The 17,827-nt window shown below is 35.2% G+C and overlaps 3 protein-coding genes across 7 annotated transcripts; all 3 read left to right on the top strand.

Moving 5' to 3' along the window:
• Window positions 1–558: 558 nt before the first annotated feature.
• Window positions 559–7,427, top strand: LOC105121677 (RNA helicase family protein). 3 transcript variants are annotated; one of them, XM_011020414.1, is made up of 13 exons: window positions 559–812; window positions 1,025–1,071; window positions 1,178–1,258; window positions 1,346–1,562; window positions 1,968–2,382; window positions 2,803–3,006; window positions 3,403–3,563; window positions 4,098–4,283; window positions 4,953–5,184; window positions 5,739–5,962; window positions 6,135–6,269; window positions 6,475–6,665; window positions 6,740–7,427. In XM_011020414.1, the coding sequence occupies exons 1-12, from the start codon at window positions 703–705 to the stop codon at window positions 6,656–6,658; spliced, it is 2,196 nt and encodes a 731-aa protein (XP_011018716.1). In that variant the 5' UTR covers window positions 559–702; the 3' UTR covers window positions 6,659–6,665; window positions 6,740–7,427. The 3 variants fall into 3 exon arrangements, with proteins under 3 accessions (XP_011018716.1, XP_011018712.1, XP_011018707.1); XM_011020410.1 differs by having other exon boundaries at window positions 6,746–7,427; XM_011020405.1 differs by having other exon boundaries at window positions 6,809–7,427.
• A 110-nt stretch (window positions 7,428–7,537) lies between these two features.
• LOC105121706 (putative methylesterase 11, chloroplastic) lies at window positions 7,538–11,476 on the top strand. The gene is made up of 5 exons (XM_011020447.1): window positions 7,538–8,706; window positions 9,506–9,727; window positions 9,807–9,950; window positions 10,771–10,902; window positions 10,988–11,476. The coding sequence occupies exons 1-5, from the start codon at window positions 8,332–8,334 to the stop codon at window positions 11,270–11,272; spliced, it is 1,158 nt and encodes a 385-aa protein (XP_011018749.1). The 5' UTR covers window positions 7,538–8,331; the 3' UTR covers window positions 11,273–11,476.
• A 3,763-nt stretch (window positions 11,477–15,239) lies between these two features.
• On the top strand, window positions 15,240–17,747 carry SP1L1 (SPIRAL1-like1). 3 transcript variants are annotated; one of them, XM_011020475.1, is made up of 3 exons: window positions 15,240–15,345; window positions 16,190–16,482; window positions 17,461–17,747. In XM_011020475.1, exons 2-3 carry the CDS (start codon window positions 16,222–16,224, stop codon window positions 17,539–17,541), a joined length of 342 nt encoding a protein of 113 aa, XP_011018777.1. In that variant the 5' UTR covers window positions 15,240–15,345; window positions 16,190–16,221; the 3' UTR covers window positions 17,542–17,747. The 3 variants fall into 3 exon arrangements, with proteins under 3 accessions (XP_011018777.1, XP_011018795.1, XP_011018786.1); XM_011020493.1 differs by having other exon boundaries at window positions 15,246–15,345; window positions 16,220–16,482; XM_011020484.1 differs by having other exon boundaries at window positions 15,247–15,345; window positions 16,215–16,482.
• Window positions 17,748–17,827: the final 80 nt, after the last annotated feature.

Consider the following 17,827-nt stretch of genomic DNA (forward strand, 5'->3'; position numbering starts at 1 on the left):
TTTAAATTTTTATTGAATGAAATTTTTTTAGATTTTAGATACTTGATTGTATGCAAGAAAACAAAATATTTTTTTATAATTTTTATTATATTTTGATGGGAATTGAGTATTTTAATATTGAGTTTGTATATTTACAATATAAAAATATTGATCAATATTAATAGAAAAATGTTAGAAAAACTTGTGATAAATCACATGGTTTTATAATTTTTTTATATTTTGATATTTTGTTTAAAAATATTACACAGTATAATATACTGGTTCTGGGCCCAGCCCAATCCTGTGAGCCGACTCCACCTTGGCCGCCCCTAAATTCGGGTCAGAGAGAGGAGCTGGCCGATACCAGACCCATGAGGAAGCGGGTTCAGACAGCCCCAAAACTAGGTTCAGACCGGACCCATAAGAGAGCTGGGCTTCGTCTGGACCCAAAATGAACTGGGTCCAGACCGGGACCCAACAGAAAGTTGGCGCGTGTCTGGACCCAAAATTAACTGGGTCCAGGCCCCGGACCTAAAACGAATTTCGTCTAGATTGGACCCAACAGCTCCTCTCTCTTTCTCTGTCTGCAGATCAGATCCTCTTTATACAGGACGACCAGTAAAAACTCGAAAGAAACAAACGGTGCGTTGTATTGGAGTATTTGAGCAACGAAGGGTTTAAGAGCTCCACCTCTTCTCTTTTTCACAGTGATTCTAGGTAGAGATGCCTTCAATGGAGCAGAATGGTCCCAGAAACACAACACAAACTCGAAAACAAAAACCGGTCCTCAAGCTCTCCAATCAACCTCGCGGCGCCGCCGATGCTATTTCCAGGTCCTGTCTCTACGCTTTTTTTTTTTTTTCCTGTTATGAGTTTGTTTCCAAGTTAGCAAATTAGAGAAAAGAAAGAGGATTCAATTTGACTTCCGATTCGAAATATCTTCATTGAATTTAAATTTCTAGGAGCTAATTGAAGTTGTTACCTTTTCTTCTTCTATTTTTGAAATTCTGGCTGAAACCGAAGTTATATATGTATTGCAATGCAGGAGGGAAATAGTAAAAAAACAGAGAGAGTCTCTGCCGATTGCTTCAGGTGCTTTTTTAATTCCTATACCTTCAGAAATATTTCAGGTCAGATAAAACATATCAATGCTTCTCTCGACTTTTTTTTTTCCTAAAAAACAAATTCACTTCTCCAGTTAAGGAACGACTTGTCCAGGAGGTTAAAGACCATGACGTTTTAATCATCGTTGGTGAAACTGGAAGCGGAAAAACAACTCGTAAGTTCTTTAATTTTGCAGTACTATTATTTGTCGATGTGAGTCTAAATCTCTTATCAATTGAATTTATTTATTTATGATTTGTAGAGTTGCCTCAGTTTCTATTTAATGCTGGGTTCTGTCCCAATGGAAAAGTTATTGGGATAACACAACCTAGGCGTGTGGCGGCTGTCACAGTTGCTAAAAGAGTTGCGGAGGAATGTGGTGCTGAGTTGGGTCAGAAGGTTGGATATTCCATCAGATTTGATGATAAGACTTCCAGCTCAACAAGGATCAAGTACATGACCGATGGATTGTTGCTGAGGTAACCACTAAGTCTGCTCAGTTTTAGGTCCTTTGTTGTTAAAAATGCTGTATTGTTTCATTTTTAGGGAGCTTTCTAATAAAGTCTTGTACTCTTTGATAGTTTGCGTAGATATTGTAAGGGTTAGGGTTAAAGGTGCTGCTTGCTGTGTCCTATTGATTGCTGATACTGGTTCATTTTGTCATGTGGAGTCAGTGTTCATAGAATGATCTGGTCAGAGAATTTTTTAATATTTTCTTATTCATTTGTAAATGGGGCATTTGCAAACACTATGTTATGGGTATGTTGAGAGAGCAAAGTGTTTGAGAGAGGAATGATGAATCTGTAGGCTGAAGATGACAAAGATAGTAGATTTCAGATCACTGCAATATGAATGAGCTAATGTAATCCTTGATGCACTTACAGGGAAGCATTATTGGATCCATATCTCTCTAGGTATTCAGTAATAATTGTTGATGAAGCTCACGAGAGAACTGTCCACACCGATGTGTTACTGGGCTTGCTGAAAAATGTGCAGAGAGCAAGGTTGAAATCTGTCATTGACCATGCTGTTGTCAATAATAAGAAGGCCAGCAATGGTATAACGAAGGAGGAAGAAAAAGGAGCCGAACTCACCAATTTTCTCAAGCAGTGCCAAAGGAAATTTCCTCCATTGAAGTTAATAATCATGTCTGCCAGTTTGGATGCGCGTCTTTTCTCAGAGTACTTTGGTGGTGCCAGAGCTGTTCATGTTGAGGGTCGTCAGCATCATGTGGATATATTTTATACACTTCATGCGGAGACAGATTATGTAGATGCAGCCTTGATTACCATATTCCAGGTCATTATCCATCAACCTTCATTATCTTTTAAAGTTTTGCAGTTCTGAGACCTTGCATTCAAGCCTTTTGACTTCACTTTTGATCACCAAAATTTTCAAATTGTCAAACCTTTTAATGTCTCCATTTTTTTCAAATTCATCTCAGTTTTTCATGTTTGGTGGTGCCACATGTATTGCTGAAATCAAGTTCTTCGGTTCTATTCTAGAATAGTTCCATGTGGAAGATGGAAATCAATCTTTTTCCAACTTTTCACAAACAAATTAGAAAAATCCCTTTCCTCCCTATTGACCCGAGTGTGATTGATTTGTAAACTAACACTTGAATGCTACAAATGGTCCTTGGACCATTATGATTTTCTTTCACAAATATTTAAGTTCATTGTGCAGTTTTTTTTATACTGCTACTACTAATTGTGCTAGATCCACTTGGAGGAGGGCCCAGGTGATATTCTTGTGTTCCTAACTGGGCAAGAAGAGATTGAAGGTGTTGAGAGACTTGTACAGGAGCAACTTCAAAAGTTACCAGAAGAAAGTCGAAAGTTGGTAACTGTTCCAATATTTTCATCTCTTCCATCAGAACAGCAAATGCGAGTTTTCATGCCAGCTCCAGCTGGACATCGAAAGGTAGCTTAATGATATTTGTGAGCTATCCTCTATATAGCATTTGAATTGGTGGCACTTGGAATTGACAGCCACAGTGATGATAATAATCTGAAGTTTACTGGCATCATCTCTGAAAAAAAATAAAAAAATGAAATGCATGAATCTTAGTGGCTTGTCATGTTAACTGGTAAACATAATTATTTTTTATACATCCATTATAAGTCATCTCTGCACACACACACACACGGAAATAGATGTACAGTGAATGGATACAGATAATTCATATGTAACACAGTATTTCTAGATGCTTTTGATCTCTATGCTACATATTAATGGATTTAATATTTTATCTGTGACTTAAACTCTGATTTGATTTCCATGCGATCATTCAGTATTCTTAATCATAGCACTTTGTAGGTGATATTGGCAACAAATATTGCTGAGACATCAGTGACTATACCTGGAATCAAATATGTTATAGATCCTGGATTCATAAAAGCACGTTCTTACGATCCGGTCAAAGGGATGGAATCATTGATAATTATTCCAACATCGAAAGCCCAGGCTCTTCAAAGGAGGTAGGCATGCTGAATTATGCTTGGGTGAAACAGAGACAAATACAAAGGCTATTCAGTTTAAGTTTAGTGATCAACTTTCAACGAGATTTAATTCGGTTCTAGTTACTAGATTCCTCTTAAATTTGTATGATTCACTTTCTGTTAACAAATTGTTACCTGTAATCCAGCCTGCCTATACATAAGCTTGTTTATAACATCCAAGTGATTTTCTTTCATGGTTATTTTGACCATGAAACTATCCATGCTCTGTTATAAGCATCTCCTTGGATTTTTTATTTTGGTCCTATGCCATTGGGAGCATCCCCCCTCCCTCTCTATTAGCACGTGTGCCATCTTTTACATGAATTTGCATGTTTGGAAGCTTAGAATTGGTTGAATGCATTAATTATCTAAACGATTAGAAATAGGTGTTTGTTTTCTTTTGTTTATTTAGTTTTCATTGAACATTATTTCACACGCACACACACACTGTCTCCATCAAATGATATTTTTGACCAATAATAATCAATATTGACAAACATTTTGTTACTGCAGTGGACGTGCAGGCCGTGAAGGACCAGGGAAGTGCTTTCGACTCTACCCAGAGAGTGAATTTGAGAAGCTTGAGGATTCAACCAAGCCAGAGATCAAACGGTGCAACCTCTCTAATGTTATTTTGCAGCTCAAGGCTTTAGGTGTTGATGATATTATAGGATTTGATTTCCTGGAAAAACCATCAAGGTGAATCTAAAGATTTTTTTTCACAGTTCCATTGATTTGGTGCACCATTCTCGTTCTGCATGTGTTGCTAGTAGCAGATGATTGTAGATTAGTTACCATCATTAAGATTTTAACCTAGACGGAAATTCCCCGCTTGTTTTTCTGCTTGACTATGGCCATGTCTTTCTTTCCATAAAGATTTAGTTTAGCCACTTTCTCATGCCATCCCCTTCAGCCTCCTCCTAGGGGCTTCTTCTGGTGTTTATTGCATCTTCAAGTCTCCTTCAGTTGAACTTGAATTCAGCCCATATTTACTGATAGAGCCCGAGGTCAGGTTACCTATTAGTTTGTATTGTATATTATAGTATAAATAACCATTTGGGAATATACCTGCATTTTTAAGATGTTAAAAACTTCACAAATTGATTGTTTTGCTGGTCTAGATGCTGAGTGTTAGATTTTATAATTGGATTAATCCAGGCTGGCTGACCATCTATTTGTGTATAGTGAGGGTAAGAGATAATATTCTTGTTTGGTTCATGCCTGTGGTAGATGACCTTATTTATTGATGTTTATCTGGCTTGTAATTACTGAAGCTGTCTGGTTGAATAGAATTGTTTCCTGTGTCCTGTCTCAAGGGACCTACATTTTTTAAACAGATCAGTAATCCTTTGTTTCTGAATGTAACAGGGCAGCTATTCAAAAATCGTTGGAGGAGCTGTTTCTGCTGGGTGCTTTGACAGATGACTGTAAGTTGTCGGATCCTGTTGGGCATCAAATGGCTCGGCTTCCCTTAGACCCTATTTATTCCAAAGCTCTCATCCTTGCTAGTCAGTTCAACTGCTTGGAAGAAATGTTGATAGCTGTTTCAATGCTCTCTGTGGAATCTATTTTTTATAATCCTCGTGAGAAGTCAGAAGAGGTATGTGGTTTTCAATTACTTATTATATGTTTCTAAGATGAATAGTGATTGGACAAAGTTCCTCGTTTGTATTAAGTCAAATGCCAAGTTACTTCACCATGGCATCCAACAATAACTTTGTTCATATCATTGTCTGGCGTTGTCTAGCTAAGTTATCATTGATGAGTGTACTAAAAACTGGCCAAGAATTAGCATTATGTGGACAGAGTCAATGGGAGACTAGTGTTCGGGGAATGACTGGAATGCTGATCTAGGCAGTTTTCAAGAGCGCGGATGACCTGATGAGAATTTTCAATTTTTTTATTTCTTTCTACTTTTTTCTTTATGTACATATATTTTCTGGGTTCTAAATGTTCCAGCACTTCTGATATCTGTGTGATGTGTTATGCATTGCTAAAGGACTGTTGCAGTTTCTGAATCTCTTCAAATATTGTCAATATGATGTTAGGACTGGCTCTTTTCTATTCTTGCAGTATATTATGCTACCTACCCGAACCTGGTAAAACCTTATGTTAAAAAGCATTCTCTCTCTCTCTCTCTCTCTCTCTTGGCAGGCAAAAACTGCAAAGAAGTGTTTTGCAAGTCCAGATGGTGACCACCTTACCTTGATTAATGTTTATCGCGCTGCTGATGAACTTTTACAGAAGAGAAGGATGGAGCTTGGTATAGAAAAAAATGAGAAAAATATTAAAGGAAAAAATGAAAAGATACTGAGAAAATGGTGCAGGGAAAATTTTATCAATAGTCGCTCACTGAGGCATGCTTGTGACATTCACAGGTTTACCCCTTTTTCTTCCTCTTTTCCCTTAGGTTACTTTACTTTCTGGTAGGATTCACTTATAAATTTTAATTTCAATATGGATTCCATGTTCAAGAAATTCTTGAGACTTGACCTATTGTGATCTTTCTTAGCTAGCAATCTTGATTTAAGAGGTCATTTTCCACTGCAGTCAGATTAGAGGACATGTTGAGCAGATGGGTCTTCCTATTTCTTCTTGTGGAGATGACACTCTTCAATTCCGTAGATGCCTTGCTGCTTCATTTTTCCTTAATGCAGCTTTGAAGCAACCCGAGGGAACATACAGGTATTATATTTCTCTATATAAGATCAGACATCCATTTGCATGTTCCTTCAGGATTCTTTCGTATTTCTATTATTCTCCCTAGTTAACAAGTCTTTGGCGAGTTGGTCATGGCATCCAACCTTCTCTTGAAATCCCTTTCTTGTGTTATGGTTCACTTTCCATTCTCCTACATCAAGACCCTCAAATTTGCTGAAATGAATGGCAGGGCTTTAGCAAGTGGTCAGGTAGTGCAGATCCACCCTACTTCTGTGTTGCACCAGTCAAAGGTGCAGTGTGTAATTTTTGATGAACTAGTCCAAACAAGTCAGAAGTACATTCGCAACACGACTAGAATTGATTATTTGTGGTTGACTGAGCTTGCTCCTCACTATTATGCAATGCAGGGTTGAAGTTTTGGTATGAACTCTATCAACTAATATTTTACTTGCCTTTTCATCTTGTTTGGTCATTTGATGTAATGCTATTGCTAGATGCAGCTAAGAGTTCTATCCCCGAGTCTTTTGCAGCTATCAACTTATGGCCTGATTTTCATACTGTAGCTGGGAAATAGCAACTAGAGGAGGATCGCTGGAACTCATGTTTGAGGAGAAGTGGCTCTACGGTTTTTTGTTGATAGGATGCATTCAGAAGTTGGACTTTAAAATAAAGTCTTTTCCGAGTCTATGCATTTCAGCATTGCCTGACCAGATGACTTTGAATTTTGGAGGGCTTCTACACCATGCATGTCCCGTTAGTTTCCATCTGCAATGTTCTGGCTTTTCTCTTTCAGCAAGGATCTCTGCGAAGAGGTGGTTGTCAGTTCTCGATGGTGAACATTTGGGAAAGTTGCTGCTTCAGTCGTCCTTTATTAAATTATGGATTCATATGTTAAAGCCTGACTGTTGGAGACAGCATCTAAACAGATGTGGCTAAATTTGTGGCTGGTTTTTCATCTAAATGCGGGCCGGGGAGAGGCGTTGGCGGCCATGAGGAGTGCAGTTTTGACCCCCAAAAGGAAAAGTTTACTTATTCTCTGTATTATTTAATGAAGCCAAATATATCACCAAACGGCCACTGTATACTGGCGCTCACAGCTCTAAAGGCCACCCTGGTGGCCTTGTACCTTAAACGAAACAACTTTTCTTTTCATAAATGATAATTTATCCATGGATCTGCAAATAGTTTGGAAATTCTAAGCAATTGATTAAATTGCCCATCGTATTTTAGTTTCTGAGCACCATGTAGTCTTTACACAAGGAGCTTCCAATTGGCAAACCCTGTGCGTGAAACCTCCGGAACTGGACGTGAAAACCACTCTTGTTTGTGAATTTCTGGGAAGGATTCATACAGCCTAACAAACTGATAGATTCTCATCGAATTAACTTGCTTATGATCGGGCAGCGGCGGGGATCAAAGGAATTGCACAAAGAAACCTTGATGATGAACCAAGGAGAGCATTTAAAAAAAAAAATCAGAAAAAAGCTGGTGATTATCATCCAGGGCTTCTGGACTCCGTTTTCCAAGCTCTGGCTGAAGAGTCAGAACAATATGGTGTTATTCAACCAGCAAGGTAGTTGGTAAAAACTTCAAAGGGATCTTATTCTTGCCGTTTCTTTTTTCCTTCAATAAATAATCTTTCTTGGTGTTTTTGTTGGACAATGATTTACAATGACACAACTCTCCAGTCTTGGCCAAAATTCTTGTTTGCAGTCTCTTTGTATGATAAAAACAAAGTCATGTGTTTTAAAATTCATTCCTATCACTAAACATATATATTTTTAAAAAAATTCAAAGGGTAAGGTCTCCTCTCTAGATATATCTAGGAAGGATCAAATTGTCAATGTCATTTCTTTCAGTTAGTTTTTTCATTATATACTAAAAGTTGTTCTGGTCACCGGCCCCTTCTCTAACAATGGAACACCCTTCGCAGTATGGAGCAACGTGAGCTCAACTATCACATAAAACGTTGTGTGCAGCAATTATCCTACACACATGGGTGTGCCTATTGTGTTTGTATATATGTGCGAGTAACTAATCCACGCAAAGAAAACACAAGAAAAAGAAGAAGGTTAAATAGGGAGGAATGGGAAATGCATTAGGATGCATCTCAACGGAAGGGGTGAGAGAAAAAACCTCTAAACATGAGTTAAAACGTCCACCTTTGCTAGCCTCTTTCAAAGGAAGAGCTGGCCTCCTGTCTTCACTCTCTTCTTCAGAGAATAAAAAGAAGAAGGCAGTGAGCTTTGATGGCCAGCTTGATGAGCAAGCTCTTGCTGCAGCTTTGCTCTTTAACGATCATCAAAGAAATAATGGTAATTCTCTTCCATTTCCTAGATCCCAATCTGTAGTATATCCTTCTTCGGGTTCAAAGAAGCTTGATCTTACAAGGAGTTCAAGTTCTAGGCCACGGTCTCATTCCGAATCTCTGTTCACAAGGCCTGACCAGCTTGTTAACCAGGTTGCTGTTATCCCATTCTTCTTTTTCCTTTTCTTTTTTTTAAATTAATGGTAAAAAATATTTGATACATGAACATATAATGAGTTTCAAATTCTCCTTTCATATATTTTCCATTTGATCTCCAATTAATGATTAAACTACTTATGTGCATGATCATGAAACCATGCTAATGATGTTCTTGGTCCTCGTTTGAAGAGGCAACAACTTAAAGGGGAAGTACTGCCGGACTAATTAGCATTGGTGATTAAAATGCATTTTTTTTATCGGTAGTTCCAGTAGATTTTTCTTATGAATATAGTTCCTGTACATAAGTTTTACAACGACAAATTAACATGACTTTGAATGGTAATAGGCCCCTCGTCGAACATTCTTTTGTGCTTCAATTCCATATGTTCTACAAATAGTGCTGGTTAGTTGGGTTCGCCAAGTCTTGTTTCCCACATGGACCAGCCCCTGGCAGTAGCTTGGGCGACCTTCTCATTTTTTCTACTAAAAATAACGGGTTTACTATTCAAATTAGATCGCCATTTAAAACTTCCAGGCATCTCTTCATTTTTTACCATATTTTTCCTTTGAACTCAAGTATCATTATAAGAATTCAATCTTAACTGGTCAGATTCATATCAGGCTGGGTTATTTTCTATTGTATGTAGAGTTACTGTTACTTTTATTAAAGCACGTCGTTAGAATTGAGTCCCTTGCCACACTTTTCCAGTTTAGCAAAAAGATTACCGTTGACCTGGACTTTAAAATCTCGATAACACGTTCTGTTACTGACGATTCGTTTTTTATCTGGTAGGATCTTGAAACGAACCGTGTTGTTCTCGTTCATGGAGGTGGTTTTGGTGCATGGTGTTGGTATAAAACTATTTCCCTTCTAGAGGAAGCTGGCTTTAAAGCTGATGCAGTGGACTTAACAGGCTCTGGCATCCATTATTCAGATACAAACGGCATTAGAAATCTTGCCGAATATGTAAAGCCACTTTCTGATATTTTTTACAAGCTTGGTGAAGGAGACAAGGTTTGTGCTCTCCCTTTTCAATAAATGATGATTTATTTAAGAGACTGTTATAATCAAGTTCTTCTGTCTAAAAATGCAGGTGATTTTGGTTGGTCATGATCTTGGGGGTGCTTGTATTTCATTTGTGATGGAGCTGTTTCCATCTAAAATTGCTAAAGCTGTTTTCATTGCTGCAACAATGCTGTCTAGTGGGCAGAGTGCCCTTGATATATTTTCTCAACAGGTTTGCCCTCTATTTTATACAACAACTGGAAAAGGCACGGCTTATAGGATGACATTATACTGATCAAATTAAGCAATTCTGGTCCATTAATAATTATGACAGCATTGTTCTCTCCTTCGCATTCTCTGACTCTCGAGGCCTATAAGTTTTCCTCCCAAGTGATATGCGCCTCTCAGGTCCTTCTTTATTCTCTTATCCTTTGGCTGTTCCATCTTGCTGTCTTTCCCTGAACCTCATCTGGCCATGAAAATATAATAAAAAATCTATTTCCCAAGATTATATGATATACAGCTGCTACCCATGGAGAACCAGTGCTTTAGTGATTCCTTATGAACGATGTTTGTTCACAATTAGTGCTGTGATACATTTTTTGATATTAAGCAAGAATATACCTTCATGTCTTGAGAGTAATTCAATCACAACCTTGACTATGTGGACCATATATCACTGCTGCGGTCACAGGAATTGATTCACCAAAAAACACAGCCCAGTTGCTTGCTTCCAAGTGAATGAAGTTAGGTAGTTGGTAGATATTTATCTGGCCAAACCCTCTGATGGACGTTGGATATTAATCCAGCCCTAAAAATTGTAGCGTTGCCTTAGATTGTGCAATGTCGGTAGAAGCTATTAAAGAATATAAGCTGGCAATTGCTGCTTGCCAGAACTAGGACCCATGAGTGCCTTCTAGCTGTACTATTTTTAAGAGAACAAAAATATAGTCTAGATTAGGTGATGAAGTGCATTAGGAACAGTGCAATGAGTTAATGACACTGGCTCACTTTCGAACTAACAATACTATATCATTCAATGCCTATTTCAGACAGGTTTCGGTGACCTGATAAGACAACCGCAGACATTTATCTATGCCAATGGAAAGGATAACCCTCCGACTGCTATTGTCATTGACAAAGCATTGTTAAGAGACTCGTGGTTCAACCAGAGTTCCACCAAGGTATATATAGTTCCATATATATCCAAAAATTACATCTCTGCTCTAGCGACTGGAATTTCAACGATGAGGGTTTTATGTGTACCAGGATGTAGCATTAGCATCAGTATCGATGAGGCCTATCCCATTTGCACCGGTTGTAGAGAAGCTCTTTCTTTCAAGCAACAACTACGGTTCCATTCCAAGGTTTTACATTAAAACTCGAGGAGATTGTGCCCTGCATGTTCCTCTACAGGAGTCTATGATAAAATCAAATCCACCAACACAAGTTTTCGAGCTTAAGGGCTCTGATCATGCACCATTTTTTTCGAAGCCCCAGGCGCTGCATAGGATACTAGTCGAGATATCACAAGTTCCATCAAAGCATATCTAAAAGTATCTAAATTCGCATTGCATTAAGGCTGCGGGAAGACATGTACATTGGAGCAGCTGGTTCGGATATGGAGAATTTGGCATGGTTCATTTATGCCGTACGTGGTCGAAGTTAGCCAGCCTAGAAATTGTTAAAGAACATGCGCATGAATATGCCATCAATCGTTCCCCATGTGTAATACAGAGCACTAGCTATGTCAGAAGTCCTCCGTCGCGGGCAAATATTTTTATTTTTTATAAAAAGTTATTAGTGTAAATTTTTTCAATGTATTTTGACAGTTGAAAAAGTATAACAAATCAAAAAAATATATTTCATGACAAGTTATCAAACTTGTCTGGAAGATTGATGTGATTAAGAGATTGGATTTTGGGTTACACATATTAAAAAATTGAGAAAATTAAAAACAAAATATTTAATATTTTAACATTTTATATAAACATTAAGAAATTATGAATATAAACTATATATCTTGTAAACAATTAAGTGGAAAATATTACTTCAAAATATTATTTTATTTTATATTAAAAAAATACTATCTTATTCTTCTAAGTTGAAGTATTTTAATCAATAAAATTTTTTATTTTACATTAAAAAGATACTATCTTATTCTTCTAAGTTAAAGTATTTAAATCAAAAAAGTTTTTATTCTACATTGAAAAAACATAATTTTTTTCTTGTAAACATATATGATATATACTACAGAGCTTCAAGTCTCATATTAAAAAAATAAAATATTTTTCTAATATTTATATAGTGAACTTTAAAATGAGTTAGTAATCAACTGAAAAATATGAAAAAAAAGGGTTTCTAGGTAAAAAAAAATTAAAAAAGGTACTCTACCCGGTTTTTACCTGGTTGTCTTAGTTCTGGGTTGACTCGACAGATGGGTCCTACTGGCAAATGGGGTTGGATGGAGGACGTATCATTACTTGGTTTTAGTGACAACAGAATCCAATTTTAATGGGTCTTGTTCGAAGCTTTAAGTCCACCGCTGCTAGATCTTACTGATAACAATACCTATCATAAATGGGTTATGCTTATTGCTTTGGCCCTATTGCTATTGGGTTCTAGTGAGCGAGGCCCAACTTTAATGGGTCTTTCTTTAACTAGACTCACCATTACTTGGTTTTAGTGGAGCAAGATCCATTTTAGTTAATCATGTTATAGTTGAACCCATTATTTTTAGATCTTAATAGGCATTTAGATCTACTATTATTTTATATGATATTATTATCAAACTTAATAAATTTAGATCTTGATAAAAATATATCACAGCTGGGTATCTATCTAGATTTGATATCATGAATTATGCTTGATGAAATAACCATCAATTAGGTATCTATAAAGGCTCATCTTTGCACGTTGCTTTGGCCTCACTACTACTAGGTCTTGGCGAAAAAAGGGGCCAACTCTATAAATTTTTTATTTAACAATTGAAGATTACAAAAAATTAATTATACATCATATATAATCCGAATATAACTTTTAAATGAAAACTTGTTTTCAAAATAAATAAAGTTATTAAATTGTTGAATAAACATGATAGTAACATAAGCAATGTTTTCGAATAATATCCACATAAAATAGTGTTTTATAAATAAATCTCAATAATAAAAATGACAAGAATTAACAACTTTTTTGGGATGGAATATCTGTATATACAAAAAATAAAAAATAAAAAAGTGAAACCTGAATTAGGAAGAAGATCCGAGTATTTCAAAGTTTATACATAAATCTTAAATTTTAATTTTTTTGCTTGGTTTCTTTTGTGTTTTATTTAATTTTATGTTTATTATCATGAAGCTTTCAGTTAAGACGATATAAAAAATATAGTCACTATGAAGCACATATATCGTATAAAAATAGAGTGAACCAGAGAAGAACCAACCTAGAATGTTTTTATTCACACAATATGTTTTCCAATTACCAAAGAAATACATGTTTATAATAACAAAGAAATATTTTAACACAGAAACATTTTCTTATACTACAGTCTGAGTGCATGTATGCAGCATTTAATTTCTTAGAGAGTATCTCTATTTTATGCATTGCACCCATGATTTTTAAGTCCATAAAAAATTAATTATAGGATGTCCAAATTAAAAACTCCGTTCTTGCCGTATGTAACTCCATAAATCATTCGATAAATCAAAGAGAAAATAGTATATAATCATGAGATTTTTTTTTATTATGGTAAATAAATTAAATTTATTAAACATAGTAACAAGTGTGGTAGGTGACTAGCTGCAATATACCATTTAGCTACGACTCTTTAGCAAAATTAGAAACAAATCAAATGGGATTTATACTAATACAGGAGAAGACTTAACCAATTTCAAATTTACTTTTTGATTTTTTTTTTAACTTAAAATTAAATTATTTTTTTATATAATAAGGCATTCATTGTAAAATTGATATTAGTATATTCGTTGTCGCTGCAATGTGAGACTATTTCTTTTAAAAAATTTAAAAAAATTGTTGGGCATATATTTTTTTATAATATTATAAAATCCAATTAAGTAGTTTGGTTTTAAAATCTATCCACCTAACTTATTATCTAACTTGAATTTTAAATTAAATTGTGTAGGAGTTGATTTAAGGTGAATTATTTAATTTAATAGGCTCAAAGACAACTTATATGATCATAAAAAAACATGACATAACTTTTAAAAAAACTTTAAAAATATAATTTTTTTATATTGAGACGCTGTCAAATTAGATTGATGTTGGTCACCCTACGACCTAAGTTATGGACTTTAATGAGTTTAATAACTTTGTTATTTTAGTAATTGTTTTTATTTAATTTTATGACAATATTAGATGCTTTTAAAATTGAGCATCAACCCTAAAAACACATTTATTTGAGATTGTGATAACCCTATAAAAGGATAAAAAATAAATCATGAATTTTATTTTTTAATCAATTCAATATTAAATAAGAGTGAAATAAAAAAAATACAATATCAGATTTGATGAGTAAACTCACTAAATCCATGAATTAGATAATTTAGATTAATACATCAAACCCGTAAATCAAGTAATAAGCTCCATTGAAATTAATAACTTTTCCCCCTTATAGTATTTTTTAATTGACTATATAAAAAAAATAGATGATCGGAAAATAGAGCATCAATACAATACTGAGACTTTTATTTAAGATTATGATAACCTTATAGAAAATAAAATAAAATTAATTCTGAATATTAATTCTTAATTAGTCTAATGTCAAGAAATGAAAATAAAAAAATAAATCTATAAAAAATAAATTTAAACTTTTCATACACGTAAACAACCCATAGATTTTCTAAAACTTAATAACATGTTTTTTTCCAAAACTATGTTATTAACTATATGATAAAGAAAATTAACAAACATAATTAAGTTTAATTAGAAGAAAGAAAAGGTACTCTGCTAAACCCATAAATAGTGGTAATCAAGATTATTTTTCAAAATTTATAAATCAGGTTATTGACTTTATAAAATTTAATAAACTAGTTTTTTAATTATTATTTATTTAATTTAATGTTTTAAAAACTATACAATATTGTGATGCCGAGATATTTTTTGATATCAAATCGATATCAAGATATTTTTTTGATATTATAATAACAATATAAAAATAAATTAAAATAAATTATTTATTTTAAATTCCAATAAATATATTATATAATGACTAAATTAAAAAAATTAACAAAAAAAACTAATATTATGCTGATGAAGGTGAGGAAACAATGTTTTCCTGTATCTTTTAACTTTATTTACAATATTAAAAAAATATTGTATAAAATTATTCAAACCTAAATACTAACTTATATATCATAAAAAAGCTCAGCATCATTTTGTTTTTTTTTTAAATAAAAGGTCCCCTTACATAAAGAAAAGAAAAAGTAATAAACAGGGGCCTATCAATTTTTAAATTTTGTCAATAAGTTCAAAAATCGAAACGTTTATCCAGAGTCTATAAATATAACGTTTACCTATCGCTTTCTCCACCTCACTCTTTCAGCAGTTACATTACTGTCTGAGCTGCAGCTACTCTGTCTCTACGCAGATTAGATCGAAGTCGTTCAAAGGTATCTCCGCGAAACTGTAACTCTTTAGATCTCAGATTTACTTACATACAGAATCGATGCTGCCAAGTTTTCCTTTTTAACCACTCTCACTTTGATGCCATGTTATTCTCTTCTCTAATTTAGAAAATTCATTGATTGGTTGGTAATTGACTTGTTTTGTTAAGATCTGCTATTTTTTCTTGGCTTTTGATTCAGACATTTCTCTTGTTTTAGCTGGCTTCCGTATCACTGTATTTAAAAAAAAAATCGAAATTTTGGATAGGATTTTATGGTCTGTGGTAATATTCAACCGAATTTAGGGGGATCTAGTTTGATATAAATCAATACACATTGGTGTTGAATTGTTTGTGATTTCTGCTTTCATTTAAGTTTTGGGTCTGGTTGTTGATTTGCGAGCTGTGCCTATGCATAATTCTTGTTTTTTTTTTTTTGGGTTTTTTTGCTCACTCTAGTTTCATCGTGTATTTATGTGTGGTAAGCAAGCGTTTGTTATGACGTGAGTGTTAGCTAGCTACCTAGGAAGGGATTGGGAAGGGTGGGGAGGGGGGGGGGGGGTTATGAATAGGAATGCATAAATAATTAAAGGATGGTGTTTGTTTGTTTAAAAGAGTGATGGTAAACTTGTTGATTTCAACTGGCAATTTGGAAATTGGTTAATGGGTCTCTAGATGTTTTAAGTTACCACGCTGCGATCAGAGTAGGTGATGTGGGTTATTCATAATGCTTTTGTTATCTTTCTTTTTCCATATTGTGACACATGCCATTTCCCAGAATTTATCTTCTTTTTTATTTTCATTCCTTGTTCATTTTGGCGTTTTGCTTTTGTTTTTGGCTTGGGAAACAGGGTTTAAATTTCCTTCTCTGTAAAGTTTAGATATGGGTCGTGGAGTTAGCGCTGGTGGAGGGCAGAGTTCATTGGGCTATCTGTTTGGAAGTGGAGAGGCTCCAAAACCTGGCACAAACAATGCCCAAGCTGCTCCAAACGAGAGCCTACCTGCAAATAACCTGCCTCCTTCCAAACCCGCTGCAGCTCCTCAGCCAGCAGATATCAATAAACAGGTTCCTGCTGGTATCAACAGTACTTCTGCAAACAACTATATGAGGGCAGATGGTCAGAACACTGGCAACTTCATCACGGTATGATTCTCCAAACCTTTGCTCTTGGTGCAATTGTATCAGTTGTCCATGCTGGTTTGGGTGGATAAAACTTGCTTAGATTCATGACATGCCACTGTTCTCTGTGATGAGATCTCTAAAAGATTCATCTGTCTTCTGGAAATGGATAGGCAATATCCTGTGAATGATTAGGAACTATCTCAGAGGCATAAATATACAAGGATGTCATTGTCCTTGTAACTACCAAACTGCATTTTTGTTCCCCAAGAAGAATGAATAATACTTCTGGGTCAAGTTCCAGCAGGGTTATTTTTTTGTGGTTTTCCATGCCTCCTTTAGATGTCCCTTGGACACAGTAAGATAGGGCTCCTATTCTAAGCCCTAGGCATATCCAAGCTTATGAAAGCAGTTCTCTTTCTCTGTCTCTGTCTCTGTCTCTGTCTGTCTCTCTCTCTTTCTCTCTCTGTGAATGCATGGGTTATAGTGTAATGGGTAACTAGATATTGTTCATGGTTTACAATGTACAAGGCTTGATAAATAGATACTCATACAAGCCGTTCCAGTAAAATAGGGACCCAGAAGCGGCTAGATGGGTAGGATAGAGGCAGTTAGCCATTTGTTTCGAGGTTGGGTGTGGATTCCTAGAGTGAGTTAACATAGGAGCTGAGCAAGAACTACTTCCAATTAAGCTCTTGGCCTTCTGCATTTCCAATCTACATGTTTCTGACCAATGTTAGCTACATGTATTCTTCTGGTTTCATTTGAACTAGATTCAATGGGTACATTATGAAAGTTGAAAGAAGGCGGAGTTGAACTACATGATTTGCTATTACTAAAATTAACTACGGTGCTCTAAAAACTATTTCTGGAATGTGCTTTAAACGGCCAATTTAAGCTACTTGCTCAATTTCTTTATAACTGAATTGTATTTCATGAAAGACAAAATGGTTGTTTCTTGTAGTTGTTGTTAACAACCTAAAAACTTTTTCTTTGGTTCAGGATCGACCTTCAACCAAGGTCCATGCTGCTCCTGGTGGTGGATCTTCTTTGGGATACCTCTTTGGTGGTGGTAGCAACTGACACATGCCATCATGTCTTCGTATGGAGTTCTGTTTGTCAATCTTTGTGGACCCGTAGTTTGAATCAAACCATGCTTTCATCTCCAATATAATCCATGCAAATTTGTGGGATCCTATTGTGTAATATATAGGTGTTATCTTTGTTGTTTCAACTATTCAATCAAGATCGTGGGATTTAGATGCCTGGGCATCTGTATGTTTCTAATACCCCAGCCAGTGTTTTTTTTTTTTTAAAACTCTCACTTTACTGGTCTTTTTTGTTGTTTCTTTTGGATTACCAGAACAGA

The sequence above is a fragment of the Populus euphratica genome, unplaced genomic scaffold (genome assembly GCF_000495115.2).
Source record: "Populus euphratica unplaced genomic scaffold, PopEup_1.0 scaffold1.1, whole genome shotgun sequence".
Classification (NCBI taxonomy): Eukaryota; Viridiplantae; Streptophyta; class Magnoliopsida; order Malpighiales; family Salicaceae; genus Populus; species Populus euphratica.

Excerpts from the sequence above, each read along its gene's own strand:
- LOC105121677 (XM_011020414.1), top strand. The coding sequence starts at position 703 with ATGCCTTCAATGGAGCAGAATGGTCCCAGAAACACAACACAAACTCGA. Across the intron at positions 813-1,024 it reads GCCGCCGATGCTATTTCCAG|GAGGGAAATAGTAAAAAAAC; the intron begins GTCCTGTCTCTA and ends ATTGCAATGCAG. Across the intron at positions 1,259-1,345 it reads TGGAAGCGGAAAAACAACTC|AGTTGCCTCAGTTTCTATTT; the intron begins GTAAGTTCTTTA and ends TATGATTTGTAG.
- LOC105121706 (XM_011020447.1), top strand. The coding sequence starts at position 8,332 with ATGGGAAATGCATTAGGATGCATCTCAACGGAAGGGGTGAGAGAAAAA. Across the intron at positions 8,707-9,505 it reads CTGACCAGCTTGTTAACCAG|GATCTTGAAACGAACCGTGT; the intron begins GTTGCTGTTATC and ends TTTATCTGGTAG. Across the intron at positions 10,903-10,987 it reads TCAACCAGAGTTCCACCAAG|GATGTAGCATTAGCATCAGT; the intron begins GTATATATAGTT and ends TATGTGTACCAG.
- SP1L1 (XM_011020475.1), top strand. The coding sequence starts at position 16,222 with ATGGGTCGTGGAGTTAGCGCTGGTGGAGGGCAGAGTTCATTGGGCTAT. Across the intron at positions 16,483-17,460 it reads ACACTGGCAACTTCATCACG|GATCGACCTTCAACCAAGGT; the intron begins GTATGATTCTCC and ends TCTTTGGTTCAG.